Below are 19,160 nucleotides of genomic sequence, written 5' to 3'. Positions count from 1 at the left end.
GGAAAGAGTTGAGAATCAGTAGGGGGATATGGAACTGGATATGTCCACAGTACTGTGCAAAGGTTTTAAGTTTGTTTAGATTCTTATTCCCCAAGCAATACAAGCAGGGAGGACTGATCGTCCCTAACATCAATACGCAAACATCCAACCAGTCATAAAAACAACAAGTTGTCGTGCAACAGATGGTCTGACCCCCCACAGAGCTCCGATCTCAGCATTATGGAGTCGGCCTGGATCACATGAAGAGACAGAAGAACTGAGGACACTTCTCCAGGATGCTGAACGACCTCCCCGCCAAGAAACAGCTGAACCGAGGACACATGAAAGGCAACAGCAGCTCTCACCAAATATTCATCTCGTTTAAAATGTTTCTCTTTACTGCACTTTGTATAACGTTTATGGATAAACAACAACACAAATCGATGAAATTGTTTTTAAAAGCCTCCTCATTAGGAACAATATTTTTACAGGAAACTTTACCTGGTGACTAAATCTGTGTCTTTGTGTTGATTTCGTTTGGCTCCTCCAGACTGTTGCTCACGCTTCAGTTTTCTTCACTGTGGGTATATTTAGGAAACCTTGTTTGTGTTCACATTTGCTCAGCCGGGCGGACCAATAAATACAACCCGGTTTCACAGCAAAGTGTGACATGGACACGCCGGTCCAATACAGCGAAACATGACATGGACACGCCGGTCCAATACAGCAAAACGTGACATGGCCACGCTTTAGGCTGTTTAGGCATGAAAGCTACATGTTTTCCTGTACTTGACGGAAATTAAACCTATTGCATGCTTAGAGCCATGCGATTTGAAGGGAAATGAAACTTCTATTAAAGACACCTGGTTGGGGTATAGGGAAAATATAAAAACATGCTTGGAGTTTAGAAACGAAAAACAGCTCATGAAAAACGTTGTTTCCTCCTGGACTCAAACTTCATCGTCCCCCATGGCTGTCTGGAATATGACTAAACATCACATGACATTGACGTTTTGCTGTAGTGGACCAGCGTGTCTATTTCACGCTTTGCCGTGATACTCTGTTGATCAGTGACCAGCGTCAGTGGGTATGAGTGCAATGATGCTGCCATTCTATAATTTTACAATCCTGATCTGTCAAAGGCTTTAAACCCACAGATCCTGATATATCTGAGGGTGAACGTGTAAACTCTGATCATCACAGTGAGTCAACCTCAGATCCTTTTGTTTTTACGATCCACAATCGTAAAGTAAAGTACAGAACTAATACAAAACAGTTGTACACCATAATACCAGTTAATCACTGGTTCAACTGTTTCAAGCTTTCTGTTAGCAACATTGTGCTTTGAATACATGTTTCTTAAAGAAACATTAAAACAAAACAATTTGTTGTTTTTCCTTAAAAAAATCTAAATGAGCATAACATGTTCCATGTTTTTCACATGTTGCTTGGTATTCATCAGGAAAGCAGCCTCGCCAAACAATTCTACAAACTGTAAGTTATAGAAATTAGATAAATTCAATGCTAAAGCAGTAAATACTCGTCATAACAATTTCTGAATACACAAAACATGTTCAGTAATGTCCTGGTGCCTGTGAAACATTTAAACTAGACAAACAAACAAACAAACAAAAGGCCTCGGTGTTCACACTCAGTGGTCATAAGGTAGAGTAAACCTGATCGATTGTCGACACGATATATTTTGTCGGGATGCAATATAGCATGAATAAATAAAGTGGTGGTGTGCGGTTGAGATGTGTTAGCAGCTGTCGAGCAGAACACCATCCATCAAACCAGCCAACGACGTTCAGGGTCACCGACCCATCTGCTTTCATTATGGTGCTGCGGTGAGTCACTGCGTGATGCCGTCCGGGTCATATCAGCACTGTCAGCGCAGAGACCGGTCAGCTGACACAATCCACGTGTCCCGACACACACACACACACACACACACACACACACACACACACACACACACACACACACACACACACACACACACACACACACACACACACACACACACACACACACACACACACACACACACACACACACACACACACACCTACCAGCTCTGCCTCAGTATGGCTGCTACAGGGCTCTCATCAAAACTCCCCTGGGGTCGGTAAGACTGGGATGGTACCGTACTCGCCTAATAAAGCTCTAGTCTGGTATTTGGCTGAAGGCTTCAATAAAGGGACAGTTAGGTTTTAATTTCAGTTTGACAGGTGAAGAAACACGAGCAGTCCGATAATCAGACGGGTCGTAAACAAACCTGCCGGTTAATCAAACGTTGGAGCAACTGGTGAACCAATCAAACTGTTCTCTGCTGACACGTCAGTTTTCAAACCCACTTCCTGCTTCAGCTTTGCCGCTTTCGTGACTTCAGCCCTTCGTATGTTTTCTTCAGAGGTATCTGTGTGATGTCACAGATGTCTCCTGCCAAATGTTTGTCCCGGACAAAACCAACGTTTCCATCCAACGCATGTGCAGACCGTAGAGTCCAGACGAAGTGCAGAGCGGAGGTGGGTCTGTGGAAACGTTGACAACAGCCTGGATGGACAGCAGCTGTGTGTGATCTTTAAACTGCAACCTGCTGCTGAATCATGTTTGGATTTTATTTACTTTGTGACTGAATCAGAGTCAAACATGAAGTGCTCAGTTTGAGTTTGACCCGGTTCAAGTGCTAAAGTTCTAATGAGAGATTAAAAACCCTGCAAAAAAAAGTACTTTATATAATCTGACTAAACAGTTTTCTTCTCACCTGACTCGTCAGGTGTTTTAAGGTTTATACAGCCTCGGCTCTAATGTGTCGTCCTGTTTTCACTTCTCACTTGGATGAAAACCAAAAGCATCAGGATGCTGTAAATGACGTCATGATGAATCGGCTAAAACTCAGCTCCTCCCACTCTGCACTGATGTTCAGGTGTGTGCAGGTGTGGAAGGAGGCAGATGTCTGTGAGGACCGACTGTCTGAAAGTGTGTGTCACTCCGGTTTGTGTGATTTATCTTGTGGAGATTCCAGAGAGAGTGGAAGGATTGGGATCTGAGGGAGTCAGAGAGACGATGCAGGATGAAGCTGAGGAAGGAAGTCAGCCGTTATTGGACTGTGCACACGTTTCACAAACACTTAAAACATCCACATACAGTCCTTTAAGTTCCCCCGCTATCTGATTGATATCTGTTTTCTTTTTCAGAAGTTGCAGTCTGGTTTATATCTGATATTTTTACAGTTGAAATTGTCAAATATTACTGGCAGCCACTTCAGGTTCCTTCAAATCCAAATCCAACCTTACTGTTTCCAACCAACTGTTTTTTCTGTTCAGTCTATTGTGGGAGCTCTTTTCCAATGCAGTGCTCTAATTCACTCTTCTGTTGCGTACATCGTCTCAACATTCAAGATTTTCTTTGAATTTTGTGTTTACGATTCCAGACATTCCTGAAATACCATTATTAGACGGTAAAAGCTCAAAATTGACTCTGAACAGTTTTGCAATTCTCTTGTATTCTTTTCTTAGTGTTGATCTCTTTTACCTCCAGTCCAGAGTTATGTTTATGGCATGTTTGAGGTTAATATTGAATACTATGTGTTGATGTTGTTCCCTCCATCCTCCTCATTCAAGCGTTTAGACAAAATGGCGGCCGGCTGTGTACTTGTGTGTGGAGGAGTTTCAAGCTGTCTGCCAGGTGAACATTCAAATTCACATTTTTCCCACTGTTTTTTTTTTTTCAATTGTTACAGCTGAATATATAAATATTTACAGACAATCCACCAAAATAAAATTCAAGAAAACAGAAAACAAAATTTCTCTCCATCTTAAATATTGGTACTTGGAATGTGTAAAGTACTTTGAGCTGGATGTCATTGTGATGGATATTATCAAACACAGATAATTAAATGAAGTATGCTTTTCTTTTTATATTGTAGATGAATTTTAATTTTATAACCCCTCATTAATGTGATCAGTGTGAAAATCTCTTGATCTGAAGAACAGCTTGTTATACTCAGCTGACACGAGTTTCCTCCTCTGCTGGGAAAACGGGCTTCGTGTGCTTTGCTGAGGCTTTTTGTTTGCATGTGAATGATCTGACAAATATCTAAAAGCCAAATGAATTGACTTGGCCGTGCCGACGACCAGGTGCATCTGCTGCCCTGAAAATGCCATATGCAATCTCTGAGCAGCACAAACAAATGGTCATTGAGTCCAGTTCAGCGGGATTAGGCCCAGCAAATCCACTCTGCAAATTAATTACAGTTTGAGCGAAACAGAGTCCAGAAGGTGCTTTGGTTCTCTGGGAAGGCTTAAAGGCCCTCCATGCTTGAAAGGACCAATCTATATGCTGGCTGGCTTTAAATCTTCTGGCCACACGGGACAGAATATCTGAAATTTAACAAAAATGCGCTGCTTCATTAACACACATGGTTGGAGATCAAACCGAGCCAAGACCTATGAATTCAGTCAAATTTCTGCTGTTTGTTCTGAGTCTTAACAAAAACAAATTGAGAATGTGAGCTCTTAAATGTTGGAGTTTACTGGCTGTTTTCAGACCACAGGAACTATTTAACTTAACTTAGAACCTCTTAAGTTCCTATAACTCTCTTTTGTAGTACGTTTTTTTTAGCTCCTACCTCTGCCTGGTACTCTCACCCGTTACCATAGGAACTGTGGTGATGTAAGTGTGCAGTGATTGGTTGAACACAGGAGCAACCACCATGTTTAAAACAGAGTGAACAGTAAGCAGGTAAACTACAGCTTCTATCGAAGCCTTTGAAAACAGCAGAGAGACTTTTGACTGCTCCGGGCTACGCAGTGGTGTGATGTTGTTTGAATCTCTGCAGGTTGTTCTGAATTATTCTGGGTTTTTAATTTGAAATAATACAGGAAGTGTTGAGTTTGTATTAACGCTTAATGCTGTAACTGACAGTGCAAATGGTAGAAGATCATAACAAGGCTTCAAGTTGATTTTGTGAATCAGTTAATACATCTTAAAATGACAAATTGAAACCGTTCCATTAGTTTTTATTGGTTGTCCTGAATGACTGAAAACCTGATTTCCTCCCTTGGAAAGCGTTCCGGCAGCAACTACACCGACACGTCATTTCACAGTTACGATTGTCAGCGCGAATGCAAACTGTAAAAGGCCTGAGAACCTTTTTCTTTCAGGATGAAACTCTCTGGTTAATTCCTCTCCAGAACATCCTCAGAACCCGTCCAGTGCAGCTCGTCTCAGGAGGAGACCAAGACTCACCTCGTTGGGTGAAAGGAAATGTTTTTTTGTGTGAGATGACAGATGGTATCGTACTGGAAAGCCATCTATTTCCCAACGTAGATCGATACGCGTAATTGGAGCTGTAATGCGTAATCCTGACAGACTGCCGAGCGAGGAGCTCTCCAAGGCGGTCCGTTTTCCCCAGCGAGCTCCTCAACGGAGAACCTATTGTGTTCCTTAATGATCTTCAACCAAGGCCGTCCCCGCTCCTCTGGGACCGGAGGCTCCTACGTAGTAGTGGAGGGAGAGACAGCTTCACTCTCCCTCTAAAGGCTCGTCTCAGGGCTGCTTGTTCATATTTGAAGCAGTCGGAGGGGAGCAGAGGAAATTGCTGCCGACTCGGATCAGATACACGGAGCGCTGCTGTTAGCACTGACGCTATTGATTGAAAGATATCTGTGTACTTTGCGTCCTGAGATTCACAAACATTTTGATGTAACTCCTGAATGTGAACCAACACATTCTCCAACAGACTCTCCTTGGGTTTACTTTTAATGAGAAATCCACCACAAATCAAAGCAAAGTTTGTTTGACTTTTTTCAGTTTATACAGATCATTTGTATCTCCACCAGGGAGGTCATCTTTTCTGTTTGGTTTGTTTGTTTTTTAGCAGGTTTACCAAAAACATACCCGGCCCGATTTTCATGAAACTTGAATGAAGGATGTAACATGAGCCAAAGATGATCCCATTACATCTCAGAGCAGGTCTGAATCAGAGGGTAGATCTGCATATTCTTATACATTTTACAATCCAGTTGATAGCAGTTACATCCAATAGTGCCAATAAAATAACGACTTCACAGGCCTCAGTATTCCTCTGGGAAACAAACTCAATGCTCAAACTTAATACAACCAGCAGTCTTGACGAAGGGAAGAACATCAACCCTGGATGAGAGCCGTGAGACTGTAAAGAGACAGACGGCCAAAACAAAAGCTTTTTTAATAGAACGCCGGCCTACCAACGTGTTTGCCCAATGGGATTTATCCTGCTATCCCCGATGGCCAACATACCGCTGTGGAGCTCTTATGGACAGTCGTTTCACAGGGAGATTCTTCACAGACATATTACTTGGGATCAAGGTTCTTGGATCCGAAATAATCCTTTTTATTTACGGGTTTTGGATCCTGATACAGTACTGTGCAAAAGGTTTTGTCATTTTAGATATTTGAGATTTGTATCCATCACACAAATCCATCAGGAAGCATCTGATGGTCCCAAACTCATTCTGTAGCAGGACAACGAGCCCAAACATCCAGCCACAGTCCTAAAGAACTGCATTCAGCCGCAGAAACAAGACGGAGTTGTGCAACAGATGGTCTGGTCCCCACAGAGAGCGGATCCTAACATCATGGACTCAGTTTGGATCAGAGGAAGAGACTCTGAGACAGACTGAATCCACAGGAGAACCGTGGACAGGATGCAGAACAAACTACCTGCCAGTTACCTTCAAACTGTGCGAGTGTTGAGAGGAGAACTGCTGCTGTTTCGAAGGCAAAGCTCACATCAAATATTCATCTGATTAGATTTGTTCTCTTTACTCTTCATGATTAAAATGTGCTTAAAATGCCTAAAACCTTAACACAGCACTGTAGACTGACCTACAGGTTGATTCCATCCTGCATGTTGGTGCTGCACCATCATTGACCCAAATCATTTTTCATGAGCTTCTTGTATAAAATCTGAAGGTTCTGGTTGAAAAGGTGTTAAGTTTATAAGCTTAAATCATTGTTAGGATGCAGCTGGAGAACGAGTCTCCTGAAACTGATGTGACGTGATCATGTCTCACTCACATTATTGGAACTAAAAGAACATTCTTAACGCTGTGTTAAGGAGTGAGGGTGCTTCCTTCACAAATGATCTTTGCTCAAGTACACACACAAACCAGCAAGCTTCATTTTGTCCTGTCAGCACAAAGTGCTTCACAGAGTTCAGTCAAATAATATGCACAATGAAGATTTATTCAGTTCAATTCAAATTCAGTTGTATTTAATTATTTGGGGCCCAATTACAACACAAGTCATCATAGGTCGACATTTAATCAACTGAATTCAAGTGATGAACACATGTCAATAATCATTTCTGGACTTGCATGGAATCAATTCCAATTCAATCAATAGAAGTTACTTTGTGTTTTCAGAAAAACACCTTCATTATTTCACATCATTCATACTGCCATAGAAAATGACCCCAACTTTGTACATGTCGCCCACCTGCTCTCTAACAGTATTCATTTTCTTCAGGTTTGGTACCGACCTCATGATAAATCAGTTTCTCCTTGTCCTCCCCCCGCAGTGAAGCCCCTCCCCCTGTCTCCACTGGAAGCTCAGTCATCCACACCAGTGGGCGGAGCCGGCGAGCGGCAGGCTTTAGAGCTGCGGGTCCGAGCGGTGGAGGAGGAGAACCGGGCGCTGCGCCGGGAGCTCAGCCGGCCACCCAGGAGCCCGTCTGCACGCCTTCCAGGCAGCGGTCACCGTGGCAACCAAAGCCGGACCCATTCGGAGGAAGGCACCGGTGACAATGAGGGCCAGAAGGCTGCTGCAGTAGGAAACAGCTCCGACTGCGTGCAGCAGCCGGTGGTGGACAAGTGTGAGGTGAGACATGTTTCATGTACATTTGTCATGGAGCTGTTTGTTATATCTTCAAAGTGTTTCCATGGTGACGCACCAATCAAAGCCTTCCTTCTGTAATAACACAGTGTGACCTTGAAGGTCGTTTCCCTGAACCACGGCTCCATCAGCATGTTGGGAGAGCGTATTGAAGGAGCCTTCAGGCTCCTGTGAACGTGATCCTCCAGCAGTGAAGGTGTGTGTTTGCTGCCTGGATGATGGGAGAGCTTTGACACGACCAGGCTGTGATCCACACACTGATAACTCCTCCCAGCAGATCAGCACTCAGCTCAGGCCGGTTTCCTGGATGAACGTTCAGCCTATAAGATGCTCCGTTGTCTCGGTACAGATAGAAGATATTTACTCTGTGCTGTGAAAAGGACACATGGATTAAGACCATGTTTGCTAATCTTCACATTTTTCAATAAATACTTTAATCTTGGTCTTGTTTTGGAAGATGACTTTTAGATGAATTCATGCACACAGAAGTAGCCTGACGTTTCTGGAGTTTTGAGGCCAATCGAGATATTAGAAATTGTAAAAACTGTGATAATGACATATTGGCCATTGATTTCTACATATAAAACATATAAACTGAACATAGTTTCACCATAAGTGTCCTTACATTTATATTAACATATTGGGACCCAGATACAGTCTATACTGAATAGTAGAGTTATAAATTAAACTTTGCTGGTAATGAACACAAATTTGACTTCAGACTATGAGTGTGGTGACGTTTTCATTTTTATATTTTTGAGGCTCATGCCAGACAGATCATAGTCTGACATTTACATGAAACATATCCCTGTCATTGATTACTGCATGCTGTTTGCAGACACCTGTGATGTTTCCAAACACAAATCAAAGGGTTAATTTGACCTTTATTTCATGTTCATCTTAAATGAACGTGACTTTGGCTGTTGAACTTGTTCCACATACATGTTGGAAATACTACACTTCAGCATTTCCAAGCTTTCTCCCATTTAAACTAAAAATGTTTCACTCTTTCATCACACAAAGACTAATTTCATTGCACAGTCTGAAATCCCTGTGAGTCCCTTTAGGAAATATTTTGATTGCAATAATTCATCAAAATTCAACCAAACTTGCAATTTTTCAAATTTCCTGCGATTCCTCTGCACTTAAAGTACTCGATAGAAGCTCTGCTGAAGGCAAATAAAACCGGCTTTAAAAACACAAATAACTCCTCATTTACAGTTAGCAAGGCTATCAGAATTAACATCAGGGAAAGGAGATGGAGAATAATACATTGGACCATAAGTCATACATGATCATTACAGTTATTATAGATGTTTTTTTTGTAAACCTTGTCACTTTTATAACACTTTTTGTGAATCTTTAATCCCCCTCAGTTTTAATATTGCTTTAAATTACAACACAAATCATGTCAGGGCACTGAGACCGTACAATATTCCAGAGAATCACTTTCCGGAAGCACAGTTTTGTTCACTCAATATAATTTTGAGGATGTTTTATTTGGAAATAAAACAGCAGGAGAACACTGACGTGTGAAGAGATGTTGGTGACACAACACTGAAAAAGATGTTCGTGAACACGTTTCCCCTCAAAAATCCCTCTGAAGTTTGCCAACACTTGTTCTAAAGTGTGTGTTGTAGTTTAACTAACAGGAGATTATTGATGTGTGAAGTGATTTTGGTGACAGTAGAACTGAAGTGATTGAATATTTTTTATTTTCAGTGTTGCACCTTGTAGACCTGCAGTCGTCTCAGCTGTTGTGTGACGGTGTTTTCTGTTCAGCCACGACGACCGCTTGTTTCTATGAAAATTAGGTTGTAGCTTCTTGTCGACCTTCCTGCGATTGGAATGAAACATTGTTTGTGTAAGAACAATGTTTAGTTATTAGTTAGTTATTGATTCAGGAAGTTTGAATCTGCCAGTAGTTTCCCAGCTTTCCTGAAGGTGTTTTTCTTTGCGTATTCCTATCAGATGTGTTCGCTGTCACGTTTCTGTGCGACACTCGCATGAAGTTTCAGGACGGGTTATTATCCTGAAAATGTGATCATCTTTTCTTCCTTCATTGTTGACATCTACCTGCAGCTTTTTGTCAGTCATTATGCTGTCTTCATCAGCTATGTGCTAACTTACTTTATATACTTTACTCTGAGGTGTGTGAATCATCTCGGATATAAAACATTCTTATTGGACACGTTTTTCAGCATTACTCTAAAACAGGATGTTCCTGATTTCAGGAATATTCCACAGGTGACAGAAGGAAGTCCTCAGAATTGTTTTATATGTCAGTTAATGGGACAAAAATATCTCCAAGTTCTTCAGTCATACTTGAGTTCAAGGCAATGATGTCCAGTGACTCTATGGTTCACGTGTTTGTGAGGTGTTCAGGGCCAATTACAATACGTTCTGTCTGAATTTAGAAGTGAGAAATTCCACATCGTCCAGGTCTTTAAAACTTGTTTGAATTTGGACTGAATTTTTTCATCTGTTGCTCCAACATACAGAACTCATGATTAACTTTTGTTTGCATGGGAGACTCATCGTTGGTATGATCAAGTTGAAATTGACCTGATCCATATAATTTAAACCAGCTTAGTACAGTTCCTTGAATCGGGTGACATGTTCCCGTTTCCTGATTAAAATGTTGTATTAAAAGCAGAACAAACATCTTGTAGGAGAACCGTCGACTGTCTGAAGCACCGAAGAGATCTTTGGAAACTTTCACCTCTTCTGTTTCTGATGTTCTCTAAATCCTGACTGAAAATCATCAAACCAACCATCCCTCTGCAAATGGTCAGATCATTCATTTGTGAAAGCTTTCTCAAGTCTTTTAGAAATCAAGTGCAGGTTGAATTTGGGGCCATGGTTGTGTAAAACACCTGGATCAGGTGTAAGCTCTTTAAGTGGAGGTTTAATTACAACAACCTTAAAAGCCTGCAGTATGCAGCCTGTTAATAAACACACTGATCACAGCTAATGTGGAAATGTTAATTCAAGTTCCTCTCTGGGCATTCATTAAATCCCTAAAACCTCCCCTGTGTTCATGCAAACTACATATTTTAATGCCATAAAGAGGCTGAGAGGAAACTGTGAACCTTCGCTTTCCTTCGCTGTGCGTCAGTCTGTGAATATGCAAATAACCCCGGCCTTTAACTCCACCCACCAATCGGCTGCTCCCATTTAGAAAACACCACATGGACAAGTTAACAATGTTAAAAACTGGATTTTCTTCTTCCTAAAACACATGTTGATGGTTTAGTTGAAGTCAGCTCAGACAGATCTGGAGAGAAGAAGCCTCCATATAAATCCGGTTCTGCAGACGGTTCTCCAGCTGCTGCAGCTGATAATACGACAGTTGATCAATAAGTTCTGAGACTACTGCTCACAAAAACGTGTGCAACTCAGGAACTGATGATGATCAAGAGATGAAACTTGTAGCAGTGACTCATCAGGGTTTTATCTTCCGGCTGCTCCGTGCACGTCACGCTGCTGCTCTCCGTGTGCGAGCAGTAGTCTCAGAACTTATTGAGCCGCCCTCGTACATCTGTAACAGGTGTATTGGTTTTGTTTTCCCTAAAAGTTACCATTTATTTGTAAAGAAGGTCATTTTATAGCCTGGCTAGAGTGCTGCAAAGAAACCGACTGGTCTGGTATTTGTTTATTAAAAATGATCATTTGTATGAGGTTCTTCTGGAGGGACTGGGATGAACTGTGACACCAACAGTTGCAAAAGTTACCTGGAGATGTGAGATTAAATGTTGAACTTCTTGCATCAAATGGTTTGAGCTGAATTTGCTGAGTCAGCCAGTCCTCGACAAACTGGTGTGAAATCAATGCCACTGATGTTTTTTGTGGCTTTATTTACATTGAAATTATGTTTTTGAATCTCGTACCAGACACGTTTTCTCTGAAGACCTTGTAGATCTTGGTATGATGATGATGATGATGATGATGATGATGATGACACCACACACTTGGATAGCAAAGAAAACATCAGACCACTATAATGCGTGAGGTTTAAATTAGTAACGTTGCACTTGTCACTCCTTGAGGAGTTTTAAATATTTGGCTCCTAAACTGGAGCACCTGATTCTAATTTTATGGATTTGAAGGTGTATTAATAGGGATGTCTTTATTTTTACTTGTGACTGGTCTGTTTTTTTGTATTTATTTCAACAACAACATTACTACAAACAGTCCATTTTCTGTGTCATTTGCTGGAGAACATCACCTTTATCTGTACGGACTGTTTTAAGGAGGATCAAGTGTTTACTTCTTCAAATATGTAAAAAAATAAAGTCAATTTCCTCATATTCTTTATTCCCTATTGTACTTTTTTTTTCCACATAAGTATAGATACATAGATTAGGTAAATTAACAGAAGTGTATATTATTTATTTGACTAAAAATTGACCCGGATGGAGGCTTTGCATTGGCAGGGAAAGATCACGTCATTTCATTTTTGATTTATTTTCACGCCCTCGTGAGTGCAGCAGTAATAACCGGAGCTTCAGAGCTCCGTCACACAGACACACCTCGTGCTTCCTCTCTGGCAACGCTGTGATTCGTGTGCAGCACTCTGAGAAAAGGATCTGCCCTCAGATGGTTTCTTATCACCATCTTCTACTTTCCTCCCTCATCAGCTGTCAGTCACACGCAGCTCTGAGCTGCAGCCGGGCGCTGTGGAGCAGCGGAGCTCCTTCAGGGTCAGGAGGGGGAATCTTCTCAGGGCGGTCCAACTGTAGCCCCCCTCCAGCAGCGCTTCGACGTGACCCCTGCTCGTTCGGAGGGTTAGCCCAGCTGCCCCGAGCCCTGCGGGGAGATTCGCCTCCACGCTCTGTGAGGGAGAGAGAAAATGCCCGTGGGGGTTTGACAAAATGAGTTGGCATCGGGGAGATATATTTGGAGCTATAATTGGAGTCATAACCCAGAGCTGTGAGGGAAAAGTTCAACATAACGTTCTCATATTGTCCTCCAACCACCACTTTAAGCTAGCAGTCATGCATGGAGAAATATTTGACTGAGAAGGGAGACAGTCCAGTTTTATGTCCAGAACCGGCATGCAAAGCTGCAAGACACATGTTGTAGAAGATGGAGAGGAATGAGCAGAAGTAGGAACAGCAAAATACAGCAGTCAGAGGTGGAGGTTTGGTTACAGAAGTGTGATGAACCTGTCGTTCCTTTGATAGGATAAACAATGTTTTGTAAAAATGTTTGATCCAAAATATTTGAATGGTTTCCTATGCAAATGATGAAATGAGCGTAGCTCTTAATAATCAGTACGTGTATACGTTTCCATCTTCACTACATCGAGCACTGTCCTTTTCTAGAAAGTCCCTCTTTTGTTGTCTTTTTAAAATCACATGTAAATGAAAATTAATGAAATGATTGATTCTGATAAATGATTGACATGATGCCCTCAACAGAACTTGTTGTCCTAACTGTCCTCTATAAAGGATGATTGTTTTGATCAATAATGTTTGATTTTGCGTCCGATTTTCTCAAAAATGTTGATGTAATTTGTAGAGTTTTAAGTGAAGTAAAATTGAGGGAATTAGAAAAACATTACAAGTGAAGAATTGTTTTTGTTATTTTTAAGCACTACCTGATAAACAATATGTAATCACTTCCTGTGATAATAATCCTGCTTCACATCACGGAACTATTTTAGTTCTAATATTCTTTTATGTATTTATTGAACTTAAGAGAACCGTGGAGATAAAAGCTCCTAAAAGGTCCTAAAAGGTCCTAAAAGCTGCGTATGTTTCCAGAACAGACCGTCTGTGACTGGAATATAGAAACAAGGACGACATCAGCTGTCAAAATAAGAGCTTTAGATGCTGTTTAATTCATGTTCATTCAACACATAGACCTGCTGGATGAAACAAACAAAGAGACGTCTCTGACAACTGGACGTGTGGAGAAAACTCATTTAACATCCAGTAATATGGAATCACTTCCTTTGATCACAAACATTTAATCACATCATTTTAATGTGAAGAACACATTTCACTTCCTGTTTCTCCTCCTGGTGAACAGAGTTTTATTTGGAGATGAAAACAGGAGCAGAGACTTTCTGATTAAATGAGGAATTATTTTTATTAATAAAGATGCTTTACTTTTTTTTAAAGACTTACTTTATGCCGTTAACACTTTCAGCACAGCTTCTGTTGACGACCTTTTTTGCGGAAAAATCAAGGTATTTTTTTTTAAAGATTACAAGATCCTGCAAATATTGTGGAGTTTGTTTGAATTTGTGTTCATTATTGTAATCGCAAGATCGTGATTTCCTGCAGGGACTGAATTACATCTTTAACTTTGTACATTACACAGTGCAGGAACGGTTCTGTAGTTCAATGAGCAGTTAGGTTCATTTCCACGGCAGTAAGCAATTCAGACAAGGCAATGAAAAAATAAACAGCATTTTCCTTTAAAACTAGTTGATATGTATCACAATAAATCATATCCCAGGGGAGGTTTTATTCTCTTATTTATGTTAATCAACAATAAGCCAGGCAGAAGTGGACTGTTGAATAAAATATTTGGACATCACAGTGGTTCTGCATCGCAGCGTTTCATGCTTCGGGTAAACAACAGAGAGTGTGGCTGTGAGGAAACAGACCAGAAGCAGATGACTTAAAATTACTGATCAGAATTCTTCTGGTGCTACTTTGATGTCAGGTAATGAATGTTTCGCTCCATGAAGTGCTGAAAATAACAGTACATTGTGCTTTATAGCAGCAAATTACATATATTTTTTTCTCATTTTTCCTCAACTTCTCTAAATATTATTCCACCCTCTGCTGTGTGACTAAATGTCTGCAGCTCTTTTGAGTCTAACCCTTCACTCCTCTGTTCTCTCCTCAGACCATCCACGTGGCCATCGTATGTGCAGGTTACAACGCCAGCCGAGACGTGGTGACACTGGTGAAATCGGTCCTTTTCCACAGGTACACAAACATTGTTTATCCTTCTTACTCTTCTCACACTAAGCCTGTCTCCAGGCCGAGATATAGTTGCTTTAAACTACGCGTTGGCGTGTGCATGATGGCTGTTTGGAGCGTCGGTTGCAAGAAAGTCGATACCGTTGTGTCTGTGGATAACAGGAAATACTGAAAATACGAAGTATGGACAGTGCCTACGGCGTCTTTTGTCCCCTGGTCATCTCAGAATCAGCAAAGTAGTGATCCCTTCGATTCTCGCCATGTTTATTGGATGTTCGAAGGGTGTCATTGTTTCACTGGTGCGCCCTCTAGTGGAGTCGTCCAGTAACACGCAGAGTACAGAGGGAACTCTGTGACGATAACTCTCACGACGGTTGTAAACAAGAACGCGTGGTTCTAAAGCAAGTAGATCTCCGGCCTTCGAATAACAGACTCATTTATCTTGAGGCATTATGAGGAAATGTTGTTTATCACCAATAATATTATCAGTAAAATGAATCAGTGAAATCCTGACTGAAAACGTACAGTACCTCGTTATCTTTTTGCAAAACCGTCTGATCCCCCATCCTCCCTTAATCCCCACAGCAGCGTCTATAAACACTCAACACAACTTACTGAATCTTCACCCAAATGTAGCCTGTTTACCCTCCATCCACCCTGAGAACCTCCCTGCAGCGCCACCACGTCTGATGAGTGAAGCTCTTCATTTACTGAACAAAAATGTTTCCTGTGAACATAATCAAGCCGGGGATAATATTTACCAACACAACTTGATCTGGAAAACGGTTCACATCAACATCATTTCTAGAAAACATCATTTCTAGTCTTTGTCTGTCAGCTCCTCGTTCATTTTGTTAGTTCAGTGTTTCGTGCATCACACAACATTTGAATGCAGACTGAATATCTGCAGATGTTTCAGGTTTCAGTAAAACAACAGAACGATTTCCGTGTTGTGTTTTTAATAACAATCACATCAACAGGAGTATTTAACAGAAGAGGATCGTCTCGTTATCCAGAGGAGCTGGAGCCGCTGACGAAGCCGGTTCACTGTGATCCCGCTGATTTCCCACTGATCTCACATACAAACAATTAACTGTTAAACAGTGGAAACATGAGTTGGTGTTTGGCGTGTGCCATCAGTCTGAACATGAATAATGAATCTTATGTTATGTTATGGTGATGGAGGATCCATTAGTGTGAATTCAGCTGCAGCTACTAACAGCTCTACCTGTTAATTAGCTCCAGAGCTGCAGTTTAGATCTGATGTTAATGATAAATATAAATTTAGCTTTAACTGCTGCTGCAATACTCACTGTCAGAATATTCCATTTATCATTTGATATGATCAGAGAGCCAAGCCCCTCTTTATTGCTCTATTGCATCTGAATTAAAGTACATCCGTTTGTCTGATGGTCACAATTCATTCAAACCAGGACACACACACATATATTGTGTTTACTGCTTGGAACAGCTGAGCTTATTCTCTTTAATGACATCATTTCTTCAGCTGTTCTCTCTGTCAGTACAGAAACATGAGTTCACTACAAGTACCAGGACGAAGCACTCAGAACGTTCCAACATAGAAGAAGTGTGAAACTCTGGACACTTTCCACCCTAAAGGGTCGCCATCTTGGCTCCACACAGGAAGGGGCGGGACCACCAACGTAAAGGATTTTCAAATTAAAAGCGTGTGAGGAAGCTGCAGCTGTTCCTGAAAACAAAGTGTTTCTTCTCCACTGCTGCTGCTGGACAGAAGAATCAGTGTGTTTATTGAGTGTTAAACAGAGGACACAAAAACACACTGATTTCTGGGTAAAATAATTAAAGCTGCAGATATTTTGGAGGCTGATGTGTTCACATGATGATGTCATTTCCTGTCAGTCCAGAACAGCAGTGTGAGATTAGAAACAACACGACTCTGTCTAAACTCCTGCACGACACAGTAAGAGTCCTGACATGTTAGAGACTATTTATTAGTGTACCGATGGAAGTCTGTCATCTGAAACACAGCAGTTGTCTTTAGCATGAACGGCTGATTAAAACCTACATCTGTGATTACGGTGCAGCATGACTTTAACTGGAACACTTGTTCCAGAAATACATGTAGCCCCCAAACCCTTCCCCCAACCCCCCCCATAATATACAGTGCCCTTATAAAAGTATGTAAACAGGAAAGTGTCTCTGTGTTGTTAACGTAGAGGAAGTAGGGAGTGGAAAATGAAGCCCAGACAGTGAGCTTCAAACTGTTAATGGAAGTCTTAAACTTCTAAACCTCACCATCCCTGTTCGGACCAGAAGAGCCTCGTTAATAATCGTGCAGAGAGTACACATACCCCCCCTCCCGCCCCCACCCCAACATCCATCGGCTGACAGTGATGATGTGGACAGATCGGACTTCTCTGTTGGACGGACCACCAGCAGCAGAGCTAATGGTCTCACCCCTGCAGGCCCTGTTTAATCAGAGGGGATATTTCAATGTTGACTCACTGTTGTTCTGCCACTGAGTGACAAACATGTGAGCGGACAGATGCCTGAGAGGTCAGCCTGCTGGCCTGTCATCTGATAGCGTGGGCCGTCCTGCTGCAGGACTGGCAAAGCGGACCGGGACGTCAGTGGTCCAACACAGTCTGACATGCGGCTGTATTTCTGCCCTGTGTTGTTCACCTGTAATGAAATATTGAACTTGCTATAAATCCCTGTAAAGCAAGATTGAGCAGATGTGCCGGTTCCCTCCGTGTAGTTAGTCTGCTGTTCTGTCATTTCATTTCAGTCGTGTGCTGTTTAGCCTCCTCTGTAAATCACATCTGTGCCAGACTGAGTTCATGTCGCGCCTCAGTGATGGAGAGCTCTGTGGAGTGGCTCTCACTGGAAGACGGATGCGGTCCCACCTGAGAGACGGCCTCCGTGTGCTGTGTTCAGTCAGACAGCGGCGCTCCTCATCACTCCGATGTGTCCAGCAGCATCTGTCCACTGTACGCCCGCAGCAGAGACACGACGGCATCAGTCATCCGTCTAAAAGCTCTAAATGACCTCTGAAAATGTGCTCCAGACAAGGAGCTCCCCGTGTGAATGATAACTGTTGTTATCATAGTAGCGTGATGCTTTTACAGGACTGCGGTGTTAAAGTTCACCTCCCGTCTCCTTCCAACAGTCAGCAATGGTTTCTTTTAACTACAACCACCATCTTTTCCACTTTCCAATGTGGCACCAGATCCAAAACTGTCATGGATCAGTGGAGGGTGATGACAAACTACTTACTGGATATAAAACTACAGACTGGATATAAAATCACAGACTGGATATTAAAGTGTTCGTAACTTCCAGGTCTGAAAAATGGTTCTGATGCAGAAGTGTCTTCAGCTTCAATACCAGCGAGTGCCACTAGAGGTCGGCTCCAAAAAGCCTCCGGCTCCATAGACTCCCATTCAACTTCTCTCATCAAATCCAAAGTGAATAAAATGTGTCCATCAGTTATCTCGGTGTTGTTAGCTAAAGTCACTCCTTCTTCTTAGTTTTCTGGAGGTCCATCTGAAAATAATCCCTCATTCATTAGAAAAGAAGATTCAAGAAGACCTGTTTTTGGGGGCGTGTCTGTTTGATTAACAGGTTTCCAACCACATCAGTCAGATCCACCGCTGGCTCCTCCCCCAGCTGGTCTAAATATGGGCACTTCCTGTTCCAAACCGCTCCGAACTAACGAGATGGCGCCGACCAAATTCCAAATGCCTTCATAACATTCACAAACCAACGGGCGACCTCACTGCTGGTTGATGTTTGCAAACAACCAACTTTGTTGTATTAAGACTTGCATAAGTCTAAATGAGCCCCAAAAATACAATGTTTCATGACTGCACGGAAAAACAAAGTTATGATTGACAGCCTTCAGCTCAATAAATCATTAAAGAAATGGGAGGTTTTCTTCATCCTCACTACAATGTCAAAAATTTAAAAAGATTGTTATTTTCTTCATAAAAAAAACAAAACAACACCAAACGTATTTGTTTTTTTTTATTTTACCACTGAAGGTTTCGGAGAAAAAACCTGCTTCACACAAGAGGAGCAGCACTGCAGTTCATCCTATGTAGATACTGACCTCATTAAGACAATATCAGTCATCATCAGTGTTTCTGCTTCCTACATCCATTCATTCATTCAGTCATGGTGGGCTGACTCAAGTCTTGCTCCTGCAGTCCTTTCTAGTAATAGTTCCTTTATATATGAGATAGATGTCACTCATTCTGTCTGTGAAATGAGATTAATAACCGACACTATTAAAAATTGACTCAGCAGTTTTTTTCTTAAACTAAATTTAGACATTTTTGATACTATTCTGGCAGTCAGCTTTAAAAAGTGAAAGGA

The 19,160-nt window shown here is 41.7% G+C and overlaps 1 protein-coding gene across 2 annotated transcripts in view; it reads left to right on the top strand.

Annotated features, from left to right (window-relative positions):
* The window catches only part of large1 (LARGE xylosyl- and glucuronyltransferase 1), a 108,927-nt gene that overhangs the window by 39,360 nt on the left and 50,407 nt on the right, over positions 1-19,160 (top strand). For both annotated transcript variants that reach the window (XM_069723007.1, XM_069723009.1), the window contains exons 3-4: positions 7,547-7,845; positions 14,725-14,807. In XM_069723007.1, the coding sequence (XP_069579108.1) occupies positions 7,547-7,845; positions 14,725-14,807 (382 nt within the window). The remainder of the gene's footprint in view (positions 1-7,546; positions 7,846-14,724; positions 14,808-19,160) is intronic.

Source organism: Brachyistius frenatus, unplaced genomic scaffold (assembly GCF_029030835.1).
Source record: "Brachyistius frenatus isolate BFR_SWC_R1_liver_20210118 unplaced genomic scaffold, ASM2903083v1 Contig_312, whole genome shotgun sequence".
In the NCBI taxonomy this organism is placed as follows: Eukaryota; Metazoa; Chordata; class Actinopteri; family Embiotocidae; genus Brachyistius; species Brachyistius frenatus.
The sequence above is the reverse complement of the archived record's forward strand: the minus strand, read 5'-3'. Positions and strand labels throughout refer to the sequence as shown.